Below are 26,291 nucleotides of genomic sequence, written 5' to 3'. Positions count from 1 at the left end.
TTAAGTGGTAGGGACAGGATTTATGCCCAGACATCCTGGCTCCAGGGCTAGTGATCTCAGCCACTCTCCCACACAGACAAGCATACCTATCCCATCCACCAATTACCATATACACTCAGGTAAAAACCATACTGCAAACATTTCCACTTCTACAACTAAAAGGTTATGAATCACAGAACACTCTAAAGAATTTACTAGCTTCTCTCGGAGTGTTGTTGTGTTCTCCAAACCCACTAAGTTACAGTTTCCTCTTACCCCAGCCACTATTAAGAAAGTACTATCACTTCCTCTTAACCCCAGTGGACTAATCACGATTACCTGTAGGATTCGGAGAAGATGAGTGAGGGACAAGTACAGGGGTTAGGGAGCTTTCCAATGTGAATATAACCAAATGTGGAGGAAACAGTTCTTAAAAGTGCTTTCTTGATCCCTTTAAAAATCATAATTATGTCCAATAAGGTTCCTTTTTTTTTTAAACTTTTATTTAAATTCAATTAGCCAACATACAGTACATCCTTAGTTTCAGATTAAAGTTTCTTCTTATACCCCAGTAGCAATTTTATTTACGGGGGTAAAGGCACACCTTGTTGTCACAGGGTTTATTGGTGATGACAACTAAGAAATGAGTCATGACAAAGAGTTCTTATCAAGGTCAGCCACAGTAGAGCTCGTTTCCACAGTAGAGCTCATTTACTTTGAAAAAGATGCTAATCCAACTTTTACATAACATAGAATTAAGAATGGTAATAACTGGTAAAAATAAATTTCAGGGTAGAAGATCCTAAATGACATAAATTGTTTCTGTGCTCATGGGATTAGTTGGAACATATACTGATCTCGCAGAGAACCAGTAGAACCGGCTGAAAAGCAAACTTTCCCAGCTGGAGAAGGGCTGGTACTACTCAGTGGGTTTTTTTGTTTTGTTTTGTTTTTTGTTTTTTTCAGTCTAAGCAACATTCCTATGGGAATAATTTTTTTTTGGTACATAGATTCTACATGTCCTAAACATCAAGTATGCTGTGACTGGGAGCTTTTTTTTTTTTCCTTCCAGTTTTTTTAAATACAGTATTGTTAAATGATCCTGGAGGATGGATGACCTTTCCCAAGAATGGGGATGATCCCTCTGGGAGGGAAAGTCTTCTATTGGCAAAAGATTCGTCTTCCCTTGCACACATGCATCACTGAAGATCAGGACATGTTCTCCGTGCAACAAGACAAATGCATTTTTACAATGTTATAGGTTGTGAGTGTACAGGTAAGAAAGAGGGATGGTGGTCAGGGTCTTGGGCTCAGCCTCAGCCAGCTGGTACCTAAGAACAACAGGACTGGGCTTGGGTTTTCCAATCCACATCTAGGGCAAGCCGTAATCAGTGAACAGAGGATTCCTGAAACCCAGTGCTTCAGTAACCAATATCATAAATGGTAATAACTCTCAAAAAAGAAGGTTGCTAGAGTGGAGGAGGGTGAGAGGGATGGAGTGGCTGGGTGATGGACACTGGGGAGGGTATGTGTTGTGGTGAGCCCTGTGTATTGCATAAGACTGATGAATCACAGACCTGCACCCCTGAAACAAATAATACATTATATGTTAATAATAAAAAAATAAATAAAAATAAAAAAGAAGCCATCTGTTTTCTGAGCAAGTTTGGAAATCAAGCTCAGAAAAAAATTCCAATCCCACTAGCTGTAATACTATGTATACACAGTATAGTCATTCCTCCATCCAGTCAGATAATTTTGGGAAGATGTACTACGTACCAGGCCGTGTTCTGGGTGCTGGAGACGCAGGCCTGTACAAGACAAAGCCCACGTCCTATACACTCGACACCATCAAGAGTGGTGAATCCAATGACAGTGTAATGAGAGGAGTGTAAACTTCTCTGCCACGAAAGGTGGTTCTAGTTTACTCCTTGCAGTGAGAACATACCTTCATGGGTCTGTCACTGTTTGCAAAATTGTTGATAATGAACAGAGACTCCTGAAATCGCGATCCTCCGCTTAGCGCCACGTCGGCTATCAGCTGGCTCACCGCGATTATGATCTGTGGGAAGAAGCACACACTGTTTCTCGAATGTCTTTTGAACAAATGCTGCTTATTTTCATCATTGTGGAAGCCCATAAGCACCTGTATGAAATGTTCCTTTTAAAAATGCTGCACTGAGCACCTGGGTGGCTCAGTCAGTTGAGCGTCTGCCTTCGGCTCAGATCATGATCTCAGGGTCCTGGGATCGAGCCCCGCGTCGGGCTCCCTGCTCAGCGGGGACCCTGCTTGTCCCTCTACCACTCCCCCTACTCATGCTTTCTCTCTCTCTCAAATAAATAAAATCTTAAAAAAATAAAAATAAAATAAAAATGCTACACCATTCCATCATAATCTGTTTTCTTCATACATGAAGGGTTTAAATTCTTCTAGCAAAAGAGCAACTTCAAAAGGTCACAATTGCAAAGTTTATTCAACCTTTTCTTGGTTAGTGGCGAACAACTGTTCACAAGTCCTAGCACAGCGAGATCTAAAACAGCTCGCAAGATCATGAACTGACACGACGGTGGTCAGGTCTCCGCTGGCTAGGTGGTCACCATGGCAAAGCTGGGAATAAATGACATTTCTCTTGGATGGTTTCTCAGTGCCTTTCACTAGTCGATTTCAGCATGCTGGACTCCCAACCGCAGCCCCTCAGCTCCCGTCCTGGTTTCTGACTCGGCTCTCTCCAGTTCAGATGGCAGGATACATTAGGGCCTTAGGGAGTGGTTTGAATCTTTCAAGCTCCCTTGGGTGATCGCCTACGTGATTCATTCTCTGTTGTTGATGGCTGGAGGCTCTACCCCCGCTCACGGGAAGCAGGGTTTTGTGGGAGCTGTGAGTGCAGGCTCTAGAGTCGATTATTCACTGTGGGGCTTTAGGAAAGTTATTTCACCCTCCTGTGCCTCACTGTCCTCATTTGTCCTATGGGGAGGATAACAATACCTACTTGATAGCGCAGTTATGAGAATGAAAGAGATCCTAATTATAATACTAGTTAACCCTTTATTGAGCACTTACTATGTGCCAGAGATGGTTTTAAGTCTTCACATTTATTAATGTGATATTTCGATAAATGACTTGAGAGAATGGATGCTCTGACCCCGAAGAATGGACCTGAATGGGGAATTTCAGGTACACTGGCACGTTTACTGCCGAAGTGTTTTGGGGAAGGCGGTCTTTAAGTGGTGCCTCATAAAAGCACATAGCAGAAGCCCTCACAGGTAATGCTGGCCCTCGTAGCCCTAAGTAACCACGTGGCAGATTTTTATAGGAAGCATCTACCTCTATCAGATTTTCCCATTCCCGATGATGTTTCTAGGAAGCCACTTATGGTTGCTTCCCCGTTTCTAACCCAGGCTCCAATAAAACACCACCAATAGAACAGACTGTGGCAGCGAAGATGACGGAAATACGACCAAGGATTTCCTAGAGGGCAAAGCTGCCTAGTGAGTCAAGAAGTCCCATCTGTGGTCTGGCTCAGAGTGGTTTCATCCAACAAGCAAAAGAAATGTAGACGTTAAATTACAACTACCACGCACTAAGTGTCCCTTACACACATGCCAGGCATAGTGCCTGACACCACACACACTTTCTGTTCGGCCCTCACGGTAACCCAGCAAGGTGAACCATACCTGCCTCATTTTACAGATAAGGCAAAAGTTGAAGACAGACTGAGTCCCTTGCCTAGGGTCACACAGTAAGTAAGGAGCTGAACTGGGATTTAAACCCAGGTTGGGGGGGCGCCTGGGGGGGCTCAGTTGGTGAAGCGCTTGCCTTCTGCTGGGGTCATGCATCTCAGGGTCCTGGGATCGAGCCCCGTGTCGGACTCCCTGCTCAGCGGGAAGCCTGCTTCTCCCTCTGCCTCTGCCCCTTCCCCCCGCTCATGCTCTTTCTTTTTCTCCCAAATAAATAAATAAAATCTTAAAAAAAAAAAAAAAAAAAAAAAACAGGAGCTTTGATTTTCACAGACCTGAAGATGTGTCCTCAAAAAGGTTTTCCTTTTGGTATACTCAAAGTTGTTTCTCATCAGAAGGTACAAAAGTGCAGATGCTTCGTTCCTGGTTGAGCTAATCTTCGAGGTGCAGCACTTTAAAACCTCATAGCAAAATGCAGCACACATGTTCACCCTTCCCTTGAAAAAGGCTGAGGGAAACTAAAGAACAGCAAAAACATAAGTATCTGAAAACCCAATCACAAAAATCAGTCAACTATCAAATGCCTACTACATTCTCACTCAAAACTGTACTGGGTGCTGGCGTGCCTGGGTGGCTCAGTCGGTTAAGCATCTGCTTTTGGCTTGGGTCATGATCCTGGGGTTCAGGGATCGGCCCGAGTCCGGCTGCTCAGCCAGGAGCCTGCTTCTCCCTCTCCCTCTGCCCTTCCCTGCCTCCCCTGCCCCACCGCCCCGCTCATGCTCGCTCGGTCTCTCTCACTTGCTCTTTCTCTCAAGCAAATAAATTAAACCCTTAAAAAAAAAATAACAGAATAATTCAAGTCCGTATACAGGTCACTACCAAAATGTGCGGTACTGACTATAAATGCGACAGATCTGAGAAAAGCTCATGATGCTCTGGAAAAGATGATGAGTAGGTTCTTGATAATATGTATTAACTTAATGAATGGCTGAGATGATGAATGACTGATGGGTGTCAGTTTGGGCTCTGAAAATGGGAAGGACAATCTGCATTGCTTACTCTTTTCCTTTCTATTTAAACAGTTCCTTACATTATGAGCTCCCAAATGCTGAGAAAATTATACTGGGAATCTATCCATCAAGTAAAGGCGATCATTTAACAAAATGAGGTAGAGGTGAAGTGTACATCCACAAACATGCGCGTGAATCTTCTACTCATAAACAGTGTTGAGTAAAATGCATTTTGGCATTAGAAAGCGAGTACAAAAGTGATGCAAATCGTCAAAACGGCCAAGTGGCTATTACTGTGAAAATGTATTCAGTCTTCTTTGTGGAAGATAAACTGTTCGTACAACATAGGCTGGATACAATCTCCCATGCTTCCATGCCGAGGCAAGCGAGTAGTAAGTTGCTTCAAGTGTACACGATGGATTTTTGCAGGGAGTGTGAAGCTAGAGCGCCGCCCTTTCAAAATTATTCCTTGGGAATCTTGAGTTTAACTAGGAAGTTCCATGTTACAGGAACCCTTTTTTTTTTTTTTTAAGAGTAATCTCTACACCCAATGTGGGGCTCAAACTCATGACTCCGAGATCGAGAGTCACATGTTCTACTGACTAAGCCAGCCAGGAGTCCCAGGAATCTACTCCTTTTTATCACCTTAACACCAAGTGCCAAGGTGCAGGGCAGATAATGAATGTTTAATGACTGCTTTTTGAGTAGCAATTGGGAAAGCTCATCAACAGTGTCACCAGATTAGACCAAATCTTGCTGGGCAAGATACTCTAGTATGAAAATAAAGGTGTAAGGGAGGGCCTGGGGGTAGTGTAGTTAATCCACTCTAATTAGCCTCTAACTCCACCATACTTCCCTCAGTGGGCAATGGCCAAAATCATCAACGACCTCCTAATTGCCAATCCCAATGGACTCCCTTTCACCTTTATCTTATTAGACCACTCCAAACCTCATAATAATGTTGAAACTCTTTTCTCCTTTGGCTTCCATGATATCCCTCTTTTTTGCCTTTCTTTCCACTTCTGTGACTGGTCCCCTCTTATCTCTACAGATTTCTTTTCCAGCCCTTCCTAGGTTTTTTTTCCCCAATGTACTGCTCTTCTTGTTCCTCCTCTACATACTCTCCAGGGGAAATTAAACCACTCCCATGGCTTCAATTACCACTCATATGCTGATGATCTCCCTAGTTCACTAGGTTCCAGCTGAACTGGGCCTTTCAGTTCCCAGAGTTTTCAGTTCTTTCCCAACTCTGGGTCTTTGCATATGCATGTCCTTTTCCCTAGAGTGTTCTTCTTTGAGCTTTTCAAACAGTTGGCCCCTTTGCATATTTCAGGTCTCATTTTAAAAGGGACAAGGCTATCTAAAGTAGGGTATCTCTGGGGCACCTGGGGGGTGGCTCAGTTGGTTAAATGTCCGACTCTTGATTTGGGCTTGGGTCATGACCTCAGGGTTGTGAGATGGAGCCCCGCATGGGGCTCTGCGCTAGGCATGGAGCCTGCTTAAGATTCTCTCTCTCTCTCTCCCTCTTCCTCTGCCCCTCCCCCCGCCCCACTTGTGCGCACGCTTGATAAAAAAAACAAAATAAAAATAAAGTAAGGTATCTCCTACAAATCATTATTCTCTATCTTAGCACCTTGGTTCCTTCCTAGAACTTATAATTACTATTTTACTTACTTGTTCATTTTCTTTCCCCAACCCCACTAGACTAGAAGTTTCATGAGGGCAGAGACTATGTTTCTTTTGTATCCCCACCATTGTATCTGTAGTACCTGGTACAGTACCAGAGAAACGGTGTTCAATAAATATAGGATGGATGGATGGATGGATGGGTGGGTGGATGAATGGATGAATGGATAGACGGATGGATGGGTGGATGGGTGGATGGGTGGGTGGATGGATGGTTGATGATTCCAAATCTAGCTTTCTAACCCAGATCTCTCTCCAGAGCAAAGATCTATATATCCAACCGCCAATCCTAACAGCTCTAACAGGATGTCCTAAAGGCACCTTAAATTCAACAGGTCCACAAAACAGAACTCATTAACTTTTACCCCAAATGTAGTCTTTTCTCTAGATTTCACATTACCCACCACACTTCACCATCCAGTCAGCGAACTGATGACCAAATCCCATCAATTCAATTTCTTTACCATGTCTTATGTCTGCCTTTGACTCTCCATCTCCACTGTCACTGTCACTAATACTTTAGGTCCTCATCTCTTATCTAGCTTATTGTAGTAAGCCTTTTTCCTGCGTTTATTTAATATTGCCACCAATCCACCTTCCACACTACTTTTCAGAGTTTTTTCCCCGCCCGCACCGATCTGCTCTTAATACAAATCCAATTGTATTGGTTGGTTTGGTTGTGTTGGTTCCATGCTCCCTGAGGGCTCAAAGATGAAGTCTAACTCCTAAGAGGAGTATATAATCATCTGGTCCCCATTAACCTCTTCAGTCTCATCTCTCGCTCAGTCCATACTAAGTTCTATCTCTACCGCTACGGAGAAACTTGTGCTAAATTAGAACATTTCCCTCCTCCTGCCCACCCTTAGTTCCCTGTATAGACTTCTTTTATTCTAGCAGTATTTGTGGATGTGCATGCATATATGTGTGTATGTTTCCCTCTACTGGACAATAAGCCCCTGGACTGTATCCTGGACACAGTGTCTAACACCAGTAAGTTCCTACCCGGTAACTGGTCGATGAATTATTTCTGAATCTCTTTCCCTTAGTTGCTTATATCATGCTTGTGTTGAATTCAGTTCTCCACATACTTCTTTATTCAAAAATTATATTAAGGAGGGACGCCTGGGCGGCTCAGTGGGTTAAGCATCTGCCTTTGGCTCGGGTCATAATCCTAGAGTCCTGGGATCAAGTCCGGCATCATTGGGCTCCCTGAACAGCGGGGAGCCTATCTCTCCCTCTTCCTCTGCCCCTCCCCCCACTCGTGTTTTCTCTTGCTTGTTCTGCTCTTTCCTCTCTCAAATAAATAAATAATCTTTTAAGAAAATTATATTGGGGTGCCTGGGTGGCTCAGTTAAGTGTCTGAGTTAGGCTCGGGTCATGATCTCAGGGACCGGGGATCGAGCCCCATGTCGGGCTCCCTGCTCAGCAGGGAGTCTGCTTCTCCCTCTCCCTCTGCCCCTCTGCTCGTGCTCTCTCTCTCCCAAATAAATAAATAAGATCTTTAAAAAAAATTAAAAATAATAAAAAAATTATATTAAGGAGTGGCAATTAAAAAACAACCTCCAAATCCACCCAAGTTCTACATCGAGTAAATGCAATAAGCTACCATACAAATAATGATGACAAAAAAGTTTTCCAGGCTCAGCTATTCCACTACACAGATCAGTTAATTGAATTTCTTTGTCTTGTTGGAGTTTCATACCAGAGCAGAGGCCTCGACTGTAGCTTTCCGTAATTGTAACTCCATCCTGGTTTATGATGCTTTTTATTACGTTTAAAAGCTATCAGAAACAGACCAGAAATAAATTTTGGCTGTTTCAGTCAGATTTATTCCTAAAAGCCTGGTCTGAGGTCTGTGTTGAGATGAGGTAAGCAGCCTGAAGCCTGAACATTTAGAGCCTGCAGACACAATTAGCATTGGAAGGCAGAATTCATTCGCCCGAACTCGTATTGAGTGCCTACCATTTGCAGGCTATGATACAAGACCCTGGGGTTAGACAACCTGGTCTCCACTTTCCACGGGCTTATACGGGAGCACGCAGATTAACTTCTATATCCTCGGCATGAGAGTACTTTCAAAAAGAAGCAAACTAGAAGAAAAACTGTTGAGGTTGGTAATCTGAAAATGATACTTTTCATAGGAGCCTGCCGAAAGGGGGAAGGAATGTCAGTGTGAAATAAAAAGCATGTTTGGACTTCACGGGGTTCTTGGTTGGGCCATCTTCGTGTATTTTGCTGTTCTGCACCCGTACTTAACAGCTTCGTGACCTGAGGTTCGTGGATGTCATTCCAGGGGCCCGCATTGCCCTCTTACCTGCCTGCCACGGAGGAAGCCCACTCGCAGCTATAAAGCTGTCCTCCTTACCTTACTGATGAAAGCTCGTAGTGAGGCAAAAACATGTTTCAGCGACACTTCAGACTGTCCATTTTTAAGGAAAGCCAGATGAATATCAAATACTTTTTTCATTAATGGGTTGTGGCCGTCGTTATTTAAAAGTTGACTCTACAAAACATGAAAAAAAATGCATTTGGGGACACCTGGGTGGCTCAGTTGGGGAAGCGTCTGCCTTCGGCTTAGGTCATAAGCTCAGGGTTGTAAGATCCAGCCCCAAGTGGGCTCCATGCTGGGCGTGGGTTCTGCTTAAGACTCTCTTTTTCTCTCCCTCTGTCCCTCCCCTGCCCACTCTCTCAAAAAAAAGTAAACCTGGAGGGCTGAAGCAATTAACTGCCTTACATAGAAAAGAGGGAATAAAATAATTGATTGTAACTCAGGGGAAAGCAAGCAAGATTTTTCACTTTTGAGCTCTCCCGCTAATGTTACATTATGTGGGTTACATAATTTTTACTCTTCAAAGAGCTCTCCTATTATCTCATTTTACTCCCGACAACCCTGCAACATCATGGCTTTTACCTTCTTCTTTTTAAAATCCTAGCAATGCCGATTTGTGTTGAGAGGCAAACATCTGAGAAAAAGCACTGAACAGGCGCCTGGCCAGGGAAGCCAGCCAGCCTGCCTGGGCATCGTCAAACCTGACAAAATACCTCATCACCAAGGGTATTTGGGCACACCGGTTCAATCTTCATTCGAGCTAAAAATTACTGGCTAGATTAATAAAAGTGTGACCGAAAACGGGTTTTGAACACGCACACAAAAATCCAACAGCAGAAGTTCAGAGATAGAAGGAAGCTTAAGAGCAAATGAGTCCAAGCCCCTCCCTTTATGGATGTGGCAAGGGAGTCTCCGCGAATTCCCAAGGTCACACGGTAGCCAAATGAGGTCTGTTATCCAAGTTTCTGGACTGTTCATTTGGGGCTTTTTCACCGCATTACGCTTCCTCTGACTAATTAATTTGTGTATAATGTTTTCTTTATGACACCAACTGGATTCTGACTTCTCGTCTTTACCTTAAAGCACTGGGTGAAAAAGGAGATGGTATCCAGCACCGTTAAGCAAACTTCAGTAGCCGTGTTGCCTTCAAGAAGTGCCTGATGGAAAATGTCTGCTTCGCTGGTCGCAGAGCCTAAGATTAAAGAAAAAAAAAAAAAAGGTAAATTAAAACTGCCCAACGCAGAGAATCATGTGACAGTTTGGAATGATTCCCCCCCCCCCCCCCCGCCCCAAAGACTCAGAGAGAGATGGGCAAGAAGGAGGCTCTCAATATCCGCGGACCTAATGAGCTTCACTGTATTTATTCCTTAATCAAATATGAGCCTGGTTAATCAATTCCACCCATTCTTACTTCAGCTCTGTATCAACAGCTCTGCAACACATAATTAGGTGTCTCCGCTTCTTTGGAGACAAGATTTCAGGGATGAACTCGGGCGATGTAACTAGGGGATAACGATGGTGATGTAACTAGGAACAGAGGAAACTAGGTGTGCAAAAATGAGAAATCGTAGACAGTAGGCGACATCACATATGGTGTTGCCCTATGGCCAGATGTTTCTAATTATGCCAATGTTACGGGACTCGTTTCTACATCAGAAGAAAAACCAAACATCTGGGCCAACCAAAGGAAGTAGGACCATTACATTTTTACAAGTGACAAGAGCAAAGCCGAAGGCTGTAAAACTTGCATTTTTTTTTTTTTTGAAGTTCTTGAGTCTATTATTAGCTCAGGGTCCATCTGCTCAAGACATTTGTTTTTATTATTAGTCCTTATCACAAAGCCTGTTTGGCTGGCTCCAGAGGACTATATGGAAATGAAAGATTTCTCGTTGGCTTTTTATTAATATTTGCTTTTCAGAGGCTAGCTTCCATTTATATAACCCTCTAGCTTTCCCTGGCTGGTCAACATTTCTCTCCTTGTCCTATTTTCCTTGTCAATCCTTCAATACATGTGCAATATACCTTTGTCAAAATAGTATTTACAGTTCTTTCATTTCTGCAGTCAGCTCAGCAGGTGTAATCCCTTAAAATCATTGAATGAACAGATATTATATATACTAAAACAAGTATTATAGATACTATTACATTAAGATGCCATTATTTGCATTGAAGTTTAACAGTAGGAATGAAGGATATCCAGTGTAAAATAATATGATGACAACAGCAATTCAGTTGGAAAAAACTGGTTTCTTTAATACTGAACTAAGAGAAAAACCACCATCACCAAAAAACCGCTGGAAAATCCACGCATATTTTATGAGATATTCCTGTATGATGAAAGGATTGTAGGGGCGCCTGGGTGGCTCAGTTGGTTAAGCGACTGCCTTTGGCTCAGGTCATGATCCTGGAGTCCCGGGATCGAGTCCCGCGTCGGGCTCCCTGCTCGGCAGGGAGTCTGCTTCTCCCTCTGACCCTCCTCCCTCTCATGCTCTCTGTCTCTCATTCTCTCTGTCTCAAATAAATAAATAAAATCTTTAAAAAAAAAAAGGACTGTAAATAAACACAGAGATACGCAAATACATCCATGTATGTGAAGTCATTTCCAATCGTATTGGTGATTTAAGCTAGAATTTCTTCAAGGTTACATAGCATTATATGTATGTTTCAAATGGGTAGACTACCCACATTTTCACTTACTGTGATTAAGTGTAAACGAACTTTCCAGGCTGCTAAGATGCTGAAGTCGGGCCTGCATTACCCCTGATCTGTTTCGAAGAGCTGGCATGGTTTGCGATTTTCGGTCTATTCCAAAGTGCTTTGACAGCCAGGCATCGTGCACCCTAAAGTAAATTTTAAAGTTAGGAAACGGAGTACTCTTCGTACCAGATCTCAATGTTATTTAAAAAAAAAAAAAAACTTAATAAATGATTAGGTTTCCACATAAACAGTATACTGTGTTCAATATTCTATCTACTATTACTGGGCTTAAATGAGGCAGCACTGGAAATTGTATGAAGTTTTAGTGTATATTTAAAAGAGCTTTTGCGGGGCGCCTGGGTGGCTCAGTCGTTAAGCGTCTGCCTTCGGCTCAGGTCATGATCCCAGGGTCCTGGGATCGAGCCCCGCATTGGGCTCCCTGCTCCGCGGGAAGCCTGCTTCTCTCTCTCTCCCACTCCCCCGCTTGTGTTCCTGCTCTCGCTATCTCTCTCTCTGTCAAATGAATAAATAAAATCTTTAAAAAAATAAATAAATAAAAGAGCTTTTGCTATGAGAATATAACTAAGGAATTTAGAAAAAGCTTCTTCCTTCCCTCCTTCTCCTCAAAAAAATCAGAGTCAAGTGGCCAACACTCCATAAGATGCAGTCTTTTCTCAAAAGGCAAGGAAGGAAGGGCCAGAGTCACAGAAATTAGTGGGAGGGATACTCAGAGTGGAAATGAGGATGCGGAGTATTCCTGGGGTTGGGTGTGCAAGAAGGAATGCCTATCTAATCTGTTTCTGGCCTGGAGTTAAACCTGGATCAGACATGTTTTGAACATGTCTGTTACTAGGATGTGCCAACTTCTGTTTTCCTTCAGTTTAAAGATTCCATTAAAAAAAAAAATTACAGCTGGGTCATATGGCAACTCAGGAAGAAAAAGAGTTTGTCCATCCTCTAGTAAATGGAGTGGGAGAACAGGGAGAATCGTAGAGATTAAAGCTCAGAGTGGTAGTCACCGTGCCGACTCCGAGTCACGGGGAAAGGCAGCAGACATGGTCACCTGAATTACCCATTATTAGGATGTTCCCGACACTCAGCAATAAACTCCATCCAAAGTGCCCCTTCAGTTTTTGGAAGTGCCATGGCATTTAATTTTTTAAAAAGGACACTTTATTTGAGCTCCTTAACTCTACCCCCTAAAAACAGATCTTACTGAAATAAAGAATCTTTTCCTTAGGGTCCCTCAAACATGTTTTGAAGTATTTATTTCTTTAAGACTTAGGTGGTAAGGGGCGCCTGGGTGGCTCAGTTGTTAAGCGTCTGCCTTCCGCTCAGGTCATGATCCCAGGGTCCTGGGATCGAGCCCCGCATCGGGCTCCCTGCTCAGCGGGGAGCCTGCTTCTCCCTCTCCCACTCCCCTTGCTTATGTTCCCTCTCTCGCTGTGTCTCTCTCTTGTCAAATAAATAAATAAAATCTTAAAAAAAAAAATGCTAAAAAAGACTTAGGTGGCAAAAAGAAGAGAACAGTTAATAGAAAGTGCACGTCCCAGCTGCTATTGTGGCTTTCTATTTACCTTAGCAACTGAAGTCAATATTGACAGGTTGTTGATAAAAGTACAGACCTTACAGTTCCCTCTTGATGACTTCCTGCCTTCCCCTGGATCTAGGCCCTTTCTCGCCCCAAGCACCCGTTCTAGGATTAGAACCGAAGCTCCGCATAGCAGGCTAGTGACTACCCTTTGGGAAACCTAAAAATATGTCAGTTCACACTAGCTTAATTTACAGTTTGAGTTGAGACATGTTAAATAAATCACGGGTAACTTCAGGTTAATGCAAAACGAAGAAGCTAGGTTTTACATGGCATGATCAAGACTGCCACCTGTTGGAAGGAAGGGAAAAAAGTGGAACTTGCAACGGGAATTACCTTGCTATGTTTCTTTTCCCCATATATCTAAAGTGAAACAAACACACTCTAGAAAGAAAAACAACAGCATGGTTAGTAAGATATTGCCACGCTTTGCATTTTAACAAGTAATATTTGAAAACTCATGTGTTACAAAGAATGGCCTACTTAAACCATATTGCAATAATAAGTTTTGGTATACGGACATATACATATAACCACTTGTGGGCTTGCTGTATCTTTCTAGATTTATTTGCCACAACACCATTAGAAACAAAAAACTCCATGTCTTCACATACAATTCAACGACATTTAAAAAGCCTGTCAATGCAAATGGTGATTCTACATTGTGCTCAATAATGTTTCATAGCAAAGATCTCTAGCTTAGCCATTAATACCTAAAAAAAAAAAAAAAAAAGTTTCTTAAGCCCTAAAAATTGGAGCAATTGCTATATTTTTATAATGGCATTAAAATACTTTTTATTATTCAGAAATCTCAAACACATCCAGAAGTTGGGAGGATAGCATACTAAACTCCCACGTACCCAGCACCCACCAGCTTCAACGGTTATCAGCTTAGGGCCGTTCTTGTTTATCCTCTACTCTGAACAGGTGCCCTCCTTCTCCCTCCACCCTCCCTACCTCCTGTATTTTTTTTGAAGCAAACCCCCAACATCATACATTTTCATTAGTAAATATTACGGTATAGTTTTTAAAAATCGTAACTGCCATTTTCGTTTGCTGATGTTGTCTGCAAAACTGCACACACCGATTATCCCCTTTTTGTTTTGAAAGACATGCACATAAAAACATCATTTATGCGTGCTCTTTATTTATTTATTTATTTTTAAAGTAAGCTCTGCGCCCAACCTGGGGCTTGAACTCACGACCCTGAGATCAAGAGTCGTATGCTCTACCGACTGAGCCAGCCAGGAGCCCCTGTGTGCTATTTATCTAAAAATTTCTTAGATTTCATTCTAATTTTTCTTTTAGCTTTCAGTAAGGATTACAGATAGCTCAGCAAACAATCTAGGACAACTTCCCACCTCTACCTAGGAAACAAGACTGGATTTTCCCCCAACTGCCTTGGAATGGATATATATATATATATATATATGCATTTCTGACGCCAGTAGAATTAGCTCTACAGAGGAGTATAAATTCTACATTCCAGTCATTGAAGCTGCTCCATTAAGCCAGCATCTGCTCCAAATGAATGCTTTCGGACAGCTGATGCCACTTCTAGTTTTCCAGATCACAGCAAGACTGCTGCTGGGCTGAACAATGGTCTATTATTAGCTAATTTCTCTGATATCATAAGTATTCCATCTCCACGTTTTCTTCCATCTGTGTGAAGAACCTGGTTATTGGCAAATAAGCTGTTGGGGAAAAAAAGGTAATATTTTATCCCCCAAGTAAGGAGAAAATTTATGAAAATAAATTAATATAACTTACTCTAGAAGTATGAGAATGTTTATGAGCTCCTGAGGAGATACTTTATTCCAGTAAGTTAAGAGAGTATCTGAAAATGGAATAAATAAAGTGGTGGATCTTGAAATAAGTAAACAGCACAGTGCACCCCACCCAAAGTACCAATAACCTAGCTTCAACAACCATCCAGGTGGTTCATCTATATCCTCTCCCAGCTCATTGTTCAATACACACACTGTATTTGTTTGAATTAATTCCAAATGTACTGCTTTATCTGTAATTATTTTAACAGTTATTTTTATTTACTTTGCAAATATTCCTTTGGATGGCTCATACTAATCTTGATAGCATCCCTGAGGGCAGAGGAAGGGAAAGAGACCTGGAGTTTTTAATGAACTTCCTAAAATTTTATGCAACACGGTGTGCTTATGCGTACTTTTTCCAAAGGGAGGGTCAAGTACCTTTGCCTGCTACTCAAAGGGCTCTGTGAACCAAAAAGTTTGAGAACTTTAAACTTTAGAAGAAGAGTTTTTGTTTTTTTCCTCTTTGCCTTTGCATTATAAACTCTGAAGTCCTGGTATTATGTAAATACACACACACACACACACACACAGAGACTTAAAAACAAAACAACAGGCTGAATGAAAATGGGACTTGCTTATGCTAAGCCCCACATCACCAAACCAAGACAATTACAGTTTCTGCTCTCCCAGGAATGGAATCTTAAACCAGTCCATTAGGAATCATCTGATCAGCACTAGTAATGTAATCTGCCTGATAGAGCCCAGGCATCCCTTAAACAAAAGTGACTTTGCAATAACCAACCCACTTCTTTCCCTGTATAAACTGCCTTGCTCCAACTCCCTTCTACCGTTAAAAGTCTTTCATTTTGTACAGCTCCTCAGGACTTCTTTCTGTCTGCTAGCCTGGATACTACCGGATTCTAATCAATTTTTGCTCAAATAAACTCTTAAAAACATGCCTGTTTATCTTCTAACCAAATGTCCACACGCATATATCGAACTATTCCAGATATAAAAGTCCCTTAAATCTATCACATATACTTCTCTTTTGACTTGCTTCTTTACTTCCAACATAGTGATTTACTGAGATTAAAAAAAAAAAAGAAAAAAATACTGCTGCCACTTAACTCTCCATTCTTTTTTCATTTAATTTTTTAAAAAAGATTTTATTTTAAAGTAATCTCTATACCCAAAGTGGGGCTAGAACTCAACTCCGAGATCCTGCCACATGCTCTACCCACTGAGCCAGAGAGGTGCCCCTCTCCATTCCCTTTTTAGGCTACTCAGATATAGCTAACGGTGCCAGTAGCTCTTAAACGTAAACACGCTATAGGTATCACAAAAGTGGTAAATGACAAAACTGCCAACCCAGCTAACAACCCGGGCGAGATAGGGTTGGCAGACTAGGCGATGTTGGCTATACGGAGGGGGGGCGGGAGAGGGAGAAATGTAGGGATTTTGACTTTACTTCCAACTGTTTTTAAAGCCACGAGTGTTGATAATTTCCCAAACACTGATCCTCAAGAATAAAAAGGCTAACATGGCATCAAGTTAGACTTGTTTTAAAAAATAAAGCGAACCGGGACTTCCGGTCTCCCCCACTCCTGCTTTTGAATGCCCTGCGGCTCAGAGAAGCCCAGATCTCCCAGAAGCCACTGGGTTTCCGGCCTCTTGGCCTCTCGTTGAAGAGCGGCGTGAAGGCGCCATCTTCCCTCTTCCACGCACCGGCTCTTCCCGCCGAAAGCCTGGTGCTTTCTTTCTGCCCCGAACACCGGGACTTTCTGCCATTCCCTGAACTACGCCCGCGCCAGCCTTGTGCCCGGAGGCAGCTTCGCAGAAGGTCTGTAAAGAGGGTGACGGCCTCATCCTAGCCACGGCTTAGTTCTAGTCAGCAGCTCCTCCGCCATTTTCTCGGCAACGGCGTAGTGCTTTCAAGCCGCTGGCCCGTCTCAACCGTTTCCAAATCCTAAATCGGTGAGACATGATGCAGGCAGGGCACATGGATGGAGGAGACAGGGGCGGTGGTAAGAAACCTTCAGGAAGAGATAAATTACAGTTTAGTGTATGTGATGTGTCGTCCGACGATTTTTTGAAAACCTGGCTAATGCTAAAAGAGCTCCATGACAAAGAGCTACACCGTTTACAGGCAAAATTAGCCAATTTGAGGAAAGACCGATTGGCAGATGGAAGGTGGATGGGCTCCATAGCCAAAATTAAAGAGCTGACCGAGCAACAGAAGGTCCTCAGTAGCACCATTCATGACTTGCGAGATCAGTTAAATGCAAAAATATGTGACCGCTGTTTGCTGAATGAAACCTACAGGAACACACTACAGCAAGAATTTTATGATATCCAACAACAAAATCTTAAGTTTATTGCTGAGCTTACTGAAGAAAGGAATAGGTTAAGAGAAGAAAATAGAAAGCTTTCTGCAAAACTAAACCTGAATCTGCAGCAGTTTCCCTCTTTTTCTGATAGCGATGATGAGGATTTCATTCCCTGTACTCAAAGGTCTGTGCCAGTTTTTTCGGTCAGGGAGCCTTCCCCAGGATCTCAGGGGCATCTGCCTAACAAATTGATAAAACAATCAAGTACTGAATGGATGAATTCTGGACAAAAGGAACAACAACAAAGTCCAAAGTTTTCGATTCCATTTTACAGTCAGGACCTCTTCGAGGAGCCAGAGATCTCTTGTGAGAAGCCTTCTTCTAATAGCAATAAGCCTACCAGAGAGAGCAGTGCCAATCAGAAGTCACCTGCAGGTTCTCCTTTAACATCTACCCTTGGTCCTCAAAGGGGGTATGGATTTCAAGATGTTTCAAACCTTCATGAAGACAAGCATGGCCAGCCAAAAAGGAAACGCATCTTCACCCAGAAGACCTCCACACAAAACTGTGAAACTCAAACTAACTTCTCTTGGAGCCTTTCCAGTATTTCTACCACAGAAAACCCCACTATTCAAGTCATATCTGAAACTTCAGAGGAAAATATGCCTGATTATAATGGAAGTTCACTTCCCCCTTTTACACAGAGTAAGGAAAAATCCCCTTTAAAAACTGCATTTCCTTTTGACTCTACTTTAAAATCAAGTGGGAAAAGATCAAAGAGTGGTATTGCTCATTGCAACACTGGGTTTTCCGTAAGAGATTGCAGCAACCAGACGCTTTCCACCAAACAATCCACTGTGAAGAAGAATGCTAATGAATCTACAGGAACAGAGTATGATGCCGATAAGCCTCAAGGTGACACCCAAAGTTTCACCTTGGGGTCTGCAATAAAGAGAAAAGCTAGGATAGTGTTAGAAAAGGGGGGAAAGTAGCTTTCCCTCATCCTCTCAAGGAAAATGCTTTTCTTTTACAAGAGGACAGTCTTCCTGTCAATTCGGACTGTGTAACTGATTACCCCTGACTCTGATTCCCTTTCTCAGGAAATAATAAACAAGACAGTAAGAACAGCAACAAAAAAGTTTGGCAAGTGACTAAGACTTTGAAACAGTGAATTATTGCCAGTTAATAAAATATAGCCACAAATAGAAAAGGAAATTCATTCTGTAGAATCCCTGTACTTCTATATAAAAGTATAGAGGTCTGTCATCTTTTTGCTGAAATTAAGTCGCTACTGTTTATGAACCAATAAAGAAAGCCAAGAGAGGACCTGAAGAGTGTGGACTTATAAGAGTTCAACATTTAAATGCATACAGAGTGACTAAAAAATTTACCAGACAAGACAAAGTAACTAGAACACATCCATTGAGAAAGGTCCAGAAGCAGATTTTTTCAGAAAAAAATGAATACGACTTTACATACACAAAAGATAAAGAGAAGATGTGACACGACTGTGTACTGGTTATTAAAAATGTGCTTTTAAAAATCAAAAAGGAAGAGCAGAAGAAAGAAAAATCTAATGAGCAAAAACCAAATATTCAGCAAGCAAGGTCAACATTTACAAGAGGAGCAGAACTATGAAGTTCTCAAGAAACAAAGCAGTTATGGTCTTATCCATGACCTTGAAAAAGCTGCCAGAGGCTTGTCCCTGGTTATCACAGTATGTGGTGTGAGAGTGTGTGTGGATGTGTGCATGCACACGCACTCGAGTGGAGATGAGGAGAAGTGGTCAGCTGGGCATCTCCCCCCCACTCCTTTCCCCACCCCCTCCCTTTTTTCCTCCCCCTGCCCCCAACTTACTTTCCCTGGGCTGTGGTGGTATTCAACTACTTTTCTTTTTCTGTTGTTTTTTTTTTTTTCATGTGTCTCTTAGGCCTTTTTTTTTTTTTTAAACAAATTTATTGAGAGAATTCATGGGCCATAAAACCCATTTTAAAAGTGCACAATACAATAGTTTATAGTATTTTTCAAGAGTTGTAAAACCATCACCCCAGTTTTAGAATATTTTCATCACCCTAAAAAGAAACCCCGTACACATTAGCGGGCACTTTCCATGTTTGCCCACTTTTCACGTTGTGGGAAGAGAAAAACAGCTGTGGCTGTAGTTGTTAACGGATCCATTATCTCTCAGAATGAAATACCACCGGGGTCAAAAATGATCTCCCTTTATTTATTTCTTTCCCAAAACAGGGAGGTACATCATAGAGTCTCAATATAATCTTTGATTTTTACCCTAAGTTATACAGTCTTAGGATTTAAAGATTAGAGTTGTTTTTCTACGGTTTTATTAATACATTCTAGAATTTATTATTCATATCTAGCTATTTTTAAGGTCTTTGATAGTTAACTATCAAATTATTTTATGTTTTTATATCCTGCATTATTATAAAAAAGATATAATATTTAAAAATATTTAAATATAAAAATATTTAAAAATACAGCAAAAAATAGAAAATAAGTAAAAGAGAATGATTACGATAATCAGAACCCAGGTGCTTTTATGTTCTTCATTCCTGCATACATGTTTCTTAGTGAAAATATTGAGAAAAGGAAGAAAAGGGAGAGAATTGTGTAAGTTAATGTGATATCTGGGAATAAGATAACCTTCTGATTTTACTTCCAGAGGACATGCAGTTTATGAAAACCCTTTGGTTATTCTATCATATAAATAACTGGTAATACTAGTAAATAATACAACTGTACACCAAGGGGGAAAAAAACCGGAGGCTGCAAAACAACCTACCACCATGCAGCACCGCACTACGAAGATAACAGCGGCATTCCCAACCCTCAGAGAACACTTCCTGTCTTTTTGTTTGCTTTTGGTTTTCCAAATCCTGGGTCAAATAAAAGCTAAAGTATTAAATATGACTTCTGGTTATTATTTCCTTCTGTTTACATTGGTCATTTAATGCGTTATAAGCTCTGCGTGGAAAAAAATACGTTTAGCACTTTTAAAACTACGGTTTCATTTTAGAAATCAACTTTTAAATTAAAAAAAAATAGTTCAAAGAATCAAACCTGTATGACCCAAGTGAACCTATTTTAAGTTAAAAATAGAGGAACGTTTTAAGGTCAGAGTCTTCAATGATCTGTTCCTAACGTGCATGTGTTTTACATACAGGTGATGATCAAATATTTGTTGCATGACCCTGTGAGGGTGGATGTCTAGTAGAGACCATGCTTAATATGCTGGTAACTCACCTTCAGAAATCATTTTTACTATATACAGGTAACACATTAAGAGGCTTCTGGTTTCATACTGGTCGAGTCGGTTATACTGGGATACGCTACCCCTTGTAGAACTCTGTCGGGTCTGCAATAGAAAGACAGGACTTTGTCAAACAATATTGGTACTCTACTTTTCCATAGCTTTTCACTCAATAACTACTTGTATCATTAGTCCTGTTCGGGATAATTCTAAGCCTAAATCCAGATTTTCTTTTTTTTTTTAAAGATTTTATTTATTTATTTGAGACAGAGAGAATGAGAGAGAGAGAGCATGAGAGTGGGGAGGGTCAGAGGGAGAAGCAGACTCCCTGACGAGCAGGGAGCCCGATGCGGGACTCGATCCCGGGACTCCAGGATCATGACCTGAGCTGAAAGCAGTCGCTTAACCAACTGAGCCACCCAGGCGCCCTAAATCCAGATTTTCTATCATACTTGGAAGGTAAATGAGCCGAATCTTTCTTTGATGCGACTGCACAGAATCGTACTGCTAGAAATTACCTGTGGGTCTTCCTCAAGATGACAGCCATGGACGATGTGTTTCATTCCCTTAAGTTCTGTGTTTAAGTAGCAGTAAAAAATTTAAATAACCATATGCGGCTATTCCAGGAAAGATAGCTTTTACATGGAGGGGGATCTTAACTAAGGTATATGGAAGCACAAACATTTTAAGCTCTCTTAATTTGAATCTTTCAGAGTCTACTAATTAAAATTCAACCTACAAATAATAGGTCAGGAAATCTGTATTTTTAAAAAAGGGCTAATATTACAAGATAATTATATGATGAAGAATCCAGTAATACTTTAGAACTACAGCTTCTACAAACCAGTGATGTTCCTTTTAATGACTTTTGTTAAAATACCAGTTGTTAAGCATGACAAGATCTGACTTATTTGGGGATTTATAAGAATAGAATACTAATAATCTAAAGAGTTTACCTTATTAAAAACCAGTTCTTTCACAGTTGAGCTAAACTGGGCTGGACATATGCATTTACTAAACCAGGATTTATTAAGAATGAACTTTCACTTGGAGCAAAACACTTAGGTTCTGAATGCTTGCTAGCTGTGTGATTATTATTTTTTTTTAAAGATTTTATTTATTTACTTGAAGAGAGAGACACAGCGAGAGAGGGAACACAAGCAGGGGTAGTGGCAGAGGGAGAAGCAGGCTTCCCGCCAAGCGGGGCTCGATCCCAGGACCCTGGGATCATGACCAGAGCCGAAGGCAGACGCTTAACGACTGAGCCACCCAGGCGCCCTTAGCTGTGTGATTATTAACAAGTCATTTAACTTCTTTGTCCTTTATCTGCCTTACCTATGATAGTGTCGGTTGACAGAATTCTAAATGACATAAAATAGGAGCCTTTGTGAATAAATTACTATTTACCCCAAGGCTCAAGGAAGTATATTCCAGGGGTTCTCAAGGGGTGGTTCCCAACCAGCAGCATCAGCATCACCTGGAACTTAGAAATACAAATTAGCAGGCCCCATCCCAGACTGAATCAGAAACTCTGGGGGTGAGGCCCAGCCATCTGTTTTTATTAAGCGCCCAGGTGATTCTGATGCACGCCAAGAATTCCACGATATAGGAGAAACATTGCTGGAATCAGAAAACCCGGGTTCCGGTCTGGCCTGCCATACCTGTATGGTTGTCCTAAGTCACAACCCAGTTTTCATTTGTAAATTGAGTTGGAATTTATTTTTTTTATTTATTTTTTTTAATTTTTTTTTTTTTAATTTATTTGCGAGAGAGAGAATGAGAGACAGAGAGCATGAGAGGGAGGAGGGTCAGAGGGAGAAGCAGACTCCCTGCTGAGCAGGGAGCCCGATGTGGGACTCGATCCCAGGACTCCAGGATCATGACCTGAGCCGAAGGCAGTCGCTTAACCAACTGAGCCACCCAGGCGCCCCTGGAATTTATTATTTTTATGCACCCTTCTAACCCTAATTTTACATAATTCTGTGATTTTACATAGCAGCATGACATGGCTTTATTGGTCCAAGATGAAGTTTCTCGGGGTGCCTGGGTGGCTCACATGGTTAAGCGTCTGCCTTCGGCTCAGGTCATGATCTCAAGGTTGTGAGATCAAGCCCCGCATTGGCCTCTGAGCTGGGTGTAAAGCCTGCTTAAGAGTCTCTTTCCGGGCGCCTGGGTGGCTCAGTCGTCAAGCATCTGCCTTGGGCTCAGGTCATGATCCTAGGGTCCTGGGATCGAGCCCCACATCGGGCTCCCTACTCGATCAGGAGCCCACTTCTCCCTCTCCCACTCCCCGTTTGTGTTCCCTCTCTAGCTGTGTCTCTCTCTGTCAAATAAATAAATAAATAATCTTTTTTTTAAAAAAAGTCTCTCTCCCTCTGCTGCTCCCCCACCCCCACCACTTGCTCTTTCTCTGTCTTAAAATAAAATTAAAATTAAATAAAATGAGGTTTCTCTGTCTCAAGGCAGACATATCCCAAATTTTAGAGAATACATTGTGATTAAGTGATGATAGGACACTGAAATCATCAATTTGGAGGCCTAATTTTTTTTCTCCCATGTTAATTACTCTTTTACAAAAGAATAAAAGGCTGAATTAACTCTGCCAAGAAGGGATTTAAATGACAACGTGCACTAGATATTTTAAACTTGAACCTTCCCTCTCTAGAACAGGTTACAGTATACGAGGATTAAAGGAGGTATTCAAAGTTAGAACTCTTAATGACGAATGCCTTATCCTCCATAAAGTTTTTTTTTTATATTTTATTTATTTATTTGACAGAGAGAGAGAGAGCGCGCGCGCGAGAGAGCACAAGCAGGGGGAGTGGAAGAGGGAGAAGCAGGCTTCCCGCAGAGCAGGGAGCCCGATGCGGGGCTCGATCCCAGGACCCTGGGATCATGACCTGAGCCGAAGGTGGACGCCCAACGACTGAACAACCCAGGCACCCCCATGAGCAGTTTTAAATATCCAAGTAGCAGCTGCCATGGTAGGAAGGAACCACTGCAACATCCAAGAATTACGGGATGCTTTTTATAGATCCAGGCCAACTACAGGAGAGTAGAGAGCCTTTAATTTATATAAAAGACAGACTGAAAAAAAAAAAAACCAGACTGTTGTAACCTAACATATCCCTAGGGTTATCCCTTATATTTAGGTTCTTACATTTTCAACAGTTCCGCTCTGATCTGGAAATCCTGTTGCTCCTTCTGGGATGAGGGAACCTCTTGAATCTTCCCTCTTGATTCCATGTCCATTTTGAAAAGCCCCATAAGCTGGAAAAAAGCCAAGTCCTTGTTAACAACAGGAAGAATGGTCAAAAAATATTTTTAAAAATAAGTACTGGGTTAATTTAAAGATAGATTTTAGGGAACGGATCTTGGTCATCTAAAATGTGAAGTTTCTATTTTATATCAAAACACCGTAAGAAGCCTAACAAAGGGTGACTTTTTTTTTTTTTAAACCACTTGAAATACTTTACTATGTATGAAACTACAAGAGGTTCTCTGGAAGTAATAAAGGAAAGCCATACAATTTGAGAGAGTTTTATAGATAAGGAAACTTGGGCCCAGAAAAGGGAAGTGTCTTATCCAAGACTGGAGACAGATAGGATCGGAAACCAGTGTTTTTCTCATTATCCTTTATTTTACCAGTATACCAAAGCTACATTTTAAACAAGCTTAGATAAGGAAACTTAAGCAAAAAAAAAAAAAAAAAAAATGGCTGCAAGTGTGAGTCAGATTTAATTAAACTTTAGAAGAGATCATGCTATGTATAGTTGTTATTATGAAGTATTTCAAAAATACAGAGAAGTACAGGGTGCATTTCGACACAGCCATGCAATGTATAATCTTTAAAGGACTTAATTACCAGTGTCTTTGTCAGTGCTCAGACTCCCTCTATTTGTAGGTGAAGTGAAGCCACATGCAAACTCATCCCTGGATGCCTGTAACACAATGTGACACCTCTGTCATTTCAACAAATTTGTACACGAGGATGAGAAATTGGAATTAACAGAATGAGAGGGTACCCGAACTTTAAACAAAGCTCACTGTGAAAGTCTAAATCAGGTATCACTGTTGGTATTTTGGTGACATCTCTTTAAAAACGGGGCACACTGGGGCGCCTGGGTGGCTCAGATGGTTAGGCATCTGCCTTCGGCTCAGGTCATGATCCCAGGGTCCTGGGATCGAGCCCCGCATTGGGCTCCCTGCTCGGCGGGAAGCCTGCTTCTCTCTCTCCCACTCCCCCAGCTTGTGTTCCCTCTCTCGCTGTGTCTTTCTCTGTCAAATAAATAAATAAAATCTTTAAAAAATAAAATAAAATAAAATAAAATAAAATAAAATAAAATAAAAACGGGGCACTAGTGTACTCTGCAAGCATGACCCCTGGCCAAGTAACAGAACCCTAGATGGCTGGTAAAAGCTCCGACTGGTTGCAGTCCAGTATGGCTCAGTAATCCTCCTTGGAACTAGGTGCAATGCTAGAAGGAGGAGTGTGACCAGAAGCCCTAGATGAATTTCAGCTACAGAAGAAAGAACAGATAAGTAAAATATTCCCAAATATCACGGTCGAATGTTGTGGAGTGAGCATAAGCATGAGTTAACTGTGTCTGTGAAGAAAGACCAGCCTAAAGCCCAGGTAGATAATGCAGCACCTACATTTAGCTGATTTACGTAACTGGGAGCTATAGGCAATAAAGCCATCAGGGAGGCTTAAAAGCAGCTTTCTCAGGAACCCAAGGCAGGCTGGACAAATCGACGAGGACATTTGATAGGGGTAATTTCCAAAGGAAGCTGTAAAGGACACAGTTCAACCTGCCACTCAACAATATAACATGGCTACTGAAAGTGTGAAGGTGATCTTGGGCCATTCGGAACATGGAGTGGGGGCAGGGCAGGACTTAATAGTCCCTCTGGGGAGACTATAAAGCGTACCATTCCGTGCACCACATTTTAATAGGGCGACTGGTAAAATGGAGCATATTCAGAAGAGCGTAACCAAGATTGTCAAGGGTTTGGGAATGACAAAAGATGAAGTAGAGAAATCTGGTCTGGAGAAAAATTTAGAAGGCACTTGTGCAAGGGGTATCATGTGGAAGTGGGAACAGATGTTGTGTTCTATGTATCTCTAAGAAGGCAAAACTAGGACAAGTAGATAAGAAAACGTTTTAGGTCTAATGTGAGAAGGAAAGTTTTAATTATTACAAAGGCAAAATGTTGTTTTGCCAAATGGGAGACTGGTCACCCTCTGAGGTTCCTTTTAATACTAAGATTCTAAAGGGGGAAAAAAGCACAGACCAATTGTGCTGAGCTAAAAGCAGCTCAAAAGAAGAACTAAAAGGAGGCTGTCCCAGGAAGGGAGAAGCAAAGGAATATGCCTGACATTTTGGAAGCGAAGAATCCTTCATTCCGTTTTCAAGTTGAATATATGAAGGCAAATAACAACAGTAAATCTTTTTTTTTAAGATTTTATTTATTTATTTGAGACAGAGAGAATGAGAGAGAGAGAGAGCACATGAGAGCAGGGAGCCCGATGCGGGACTCGATCCAGGGACTCCAGGATCATGACCCGAGCCGAAGGCAGTCGCTTAACCGACTGAGCCACCCAGGTGCCCCAACAGTAAATCTTAAAACAACTGGGTGGAAGGGATTCTTGGTATTCTCTTGGACCTTGTTACTGAAAGTGTGGTCCCTGGACCAGAAGCAGGCAAAAGTGTGTTAGAAACGCAGTCTCAAACTCCACCACAGGCCTACTGAGTTAGAGTCTCTGGTTTAACAAAATCCCCAGGTGATTGGTATGTACATTAAAGTATGAGAAGCAGGGGCGCCTGGGTGGTTCAGAAGCACTGCTCTAGAAAAAAAAAGTATTAACTGTAAAAATGGAATGAAAAGTAATGATTAAGAAATACAGCATACGACCCCAGTTCCAAACGCAGTCAATAAAATGGGATAAAATGCCA

At 41.7% G+C, this 26,291-nt stretch overlaps 1 protein-coding gene across 3 annotated transcripts in view; it reads right to left on the bottom strand.

Annotated features, from left to right (window-relative positions):
• The window catches only part of DOCK11 (dedicator of cytokinesis 11), a 192,094-nt gene that overhangs the window by 42,831 nt on the left and 122,972 nt on the right, over positions 1-26,291 (bottom strand). For all 3 annotated transcript variants that reach the window (XM_064574500.1, XM_064574498.1, XM_064574499.1), the window contains 10 exons: positions 24,200-24,275; positions 23,495-23,604; positions 20,328-20,439; positions 14,741-14,807; positions 13,307-13,354; positions 11,380-11,522; positions 9,759-9,874; positions 8,719-8,856; positions 3,993-4,175; positions 1,928-2,041 (listed from right to left, as the gene is read on the bottom strand). In XM_064574500.1, the coding sequence (XP_064430570.1) occupies positions 1,928-2,041; positions 3,993-4,175; positions 8,719-8,856; positions 9,759-9,874; positions 11,380-11,522; positions 13,307-13,354; positions 14,741-14,807; positions 20,328-20,439; positions 23,495-23,604; positions 24,200-24,275 (1,107 nt within the window). The remainder of the gene's footprint in view (positions 1-1,927; positions 2,042-3,992; positions 4,176-8,718; positions 8,857-9,758; positions 9,875-11,379; positions 11,523-13,306; positions 13,355-14,740; positions 14,808-20,327; positions 20,440-23,494; positions 23,605-24,199; positions 24,276-26,291) is intronic.

The sequence above is a fragment of the Mirounga angustirostris genome, unplaced genomic scaffold, assembly GCF_029215605.1.
Source record: "Mirounga angustirostris isolate CCGP_5_RB_7025 unplaced genomic scaffold, mMirAng1.0.hap1 SCAF_11, whole genome shotgun sequence".
In the NCBI taxonomy this organism is placed as follows: Eukaryota; Metazoa; Chordata; class Mammalia; order Carnivora; family Phocidae; genus Mirounga; species Mirounga angustirostris.
The sequence above is the reverse complement of the archived record's forward strand: the minus strand, read 5'-3'. Positions and strand labels throughout refer to the sequence as shown.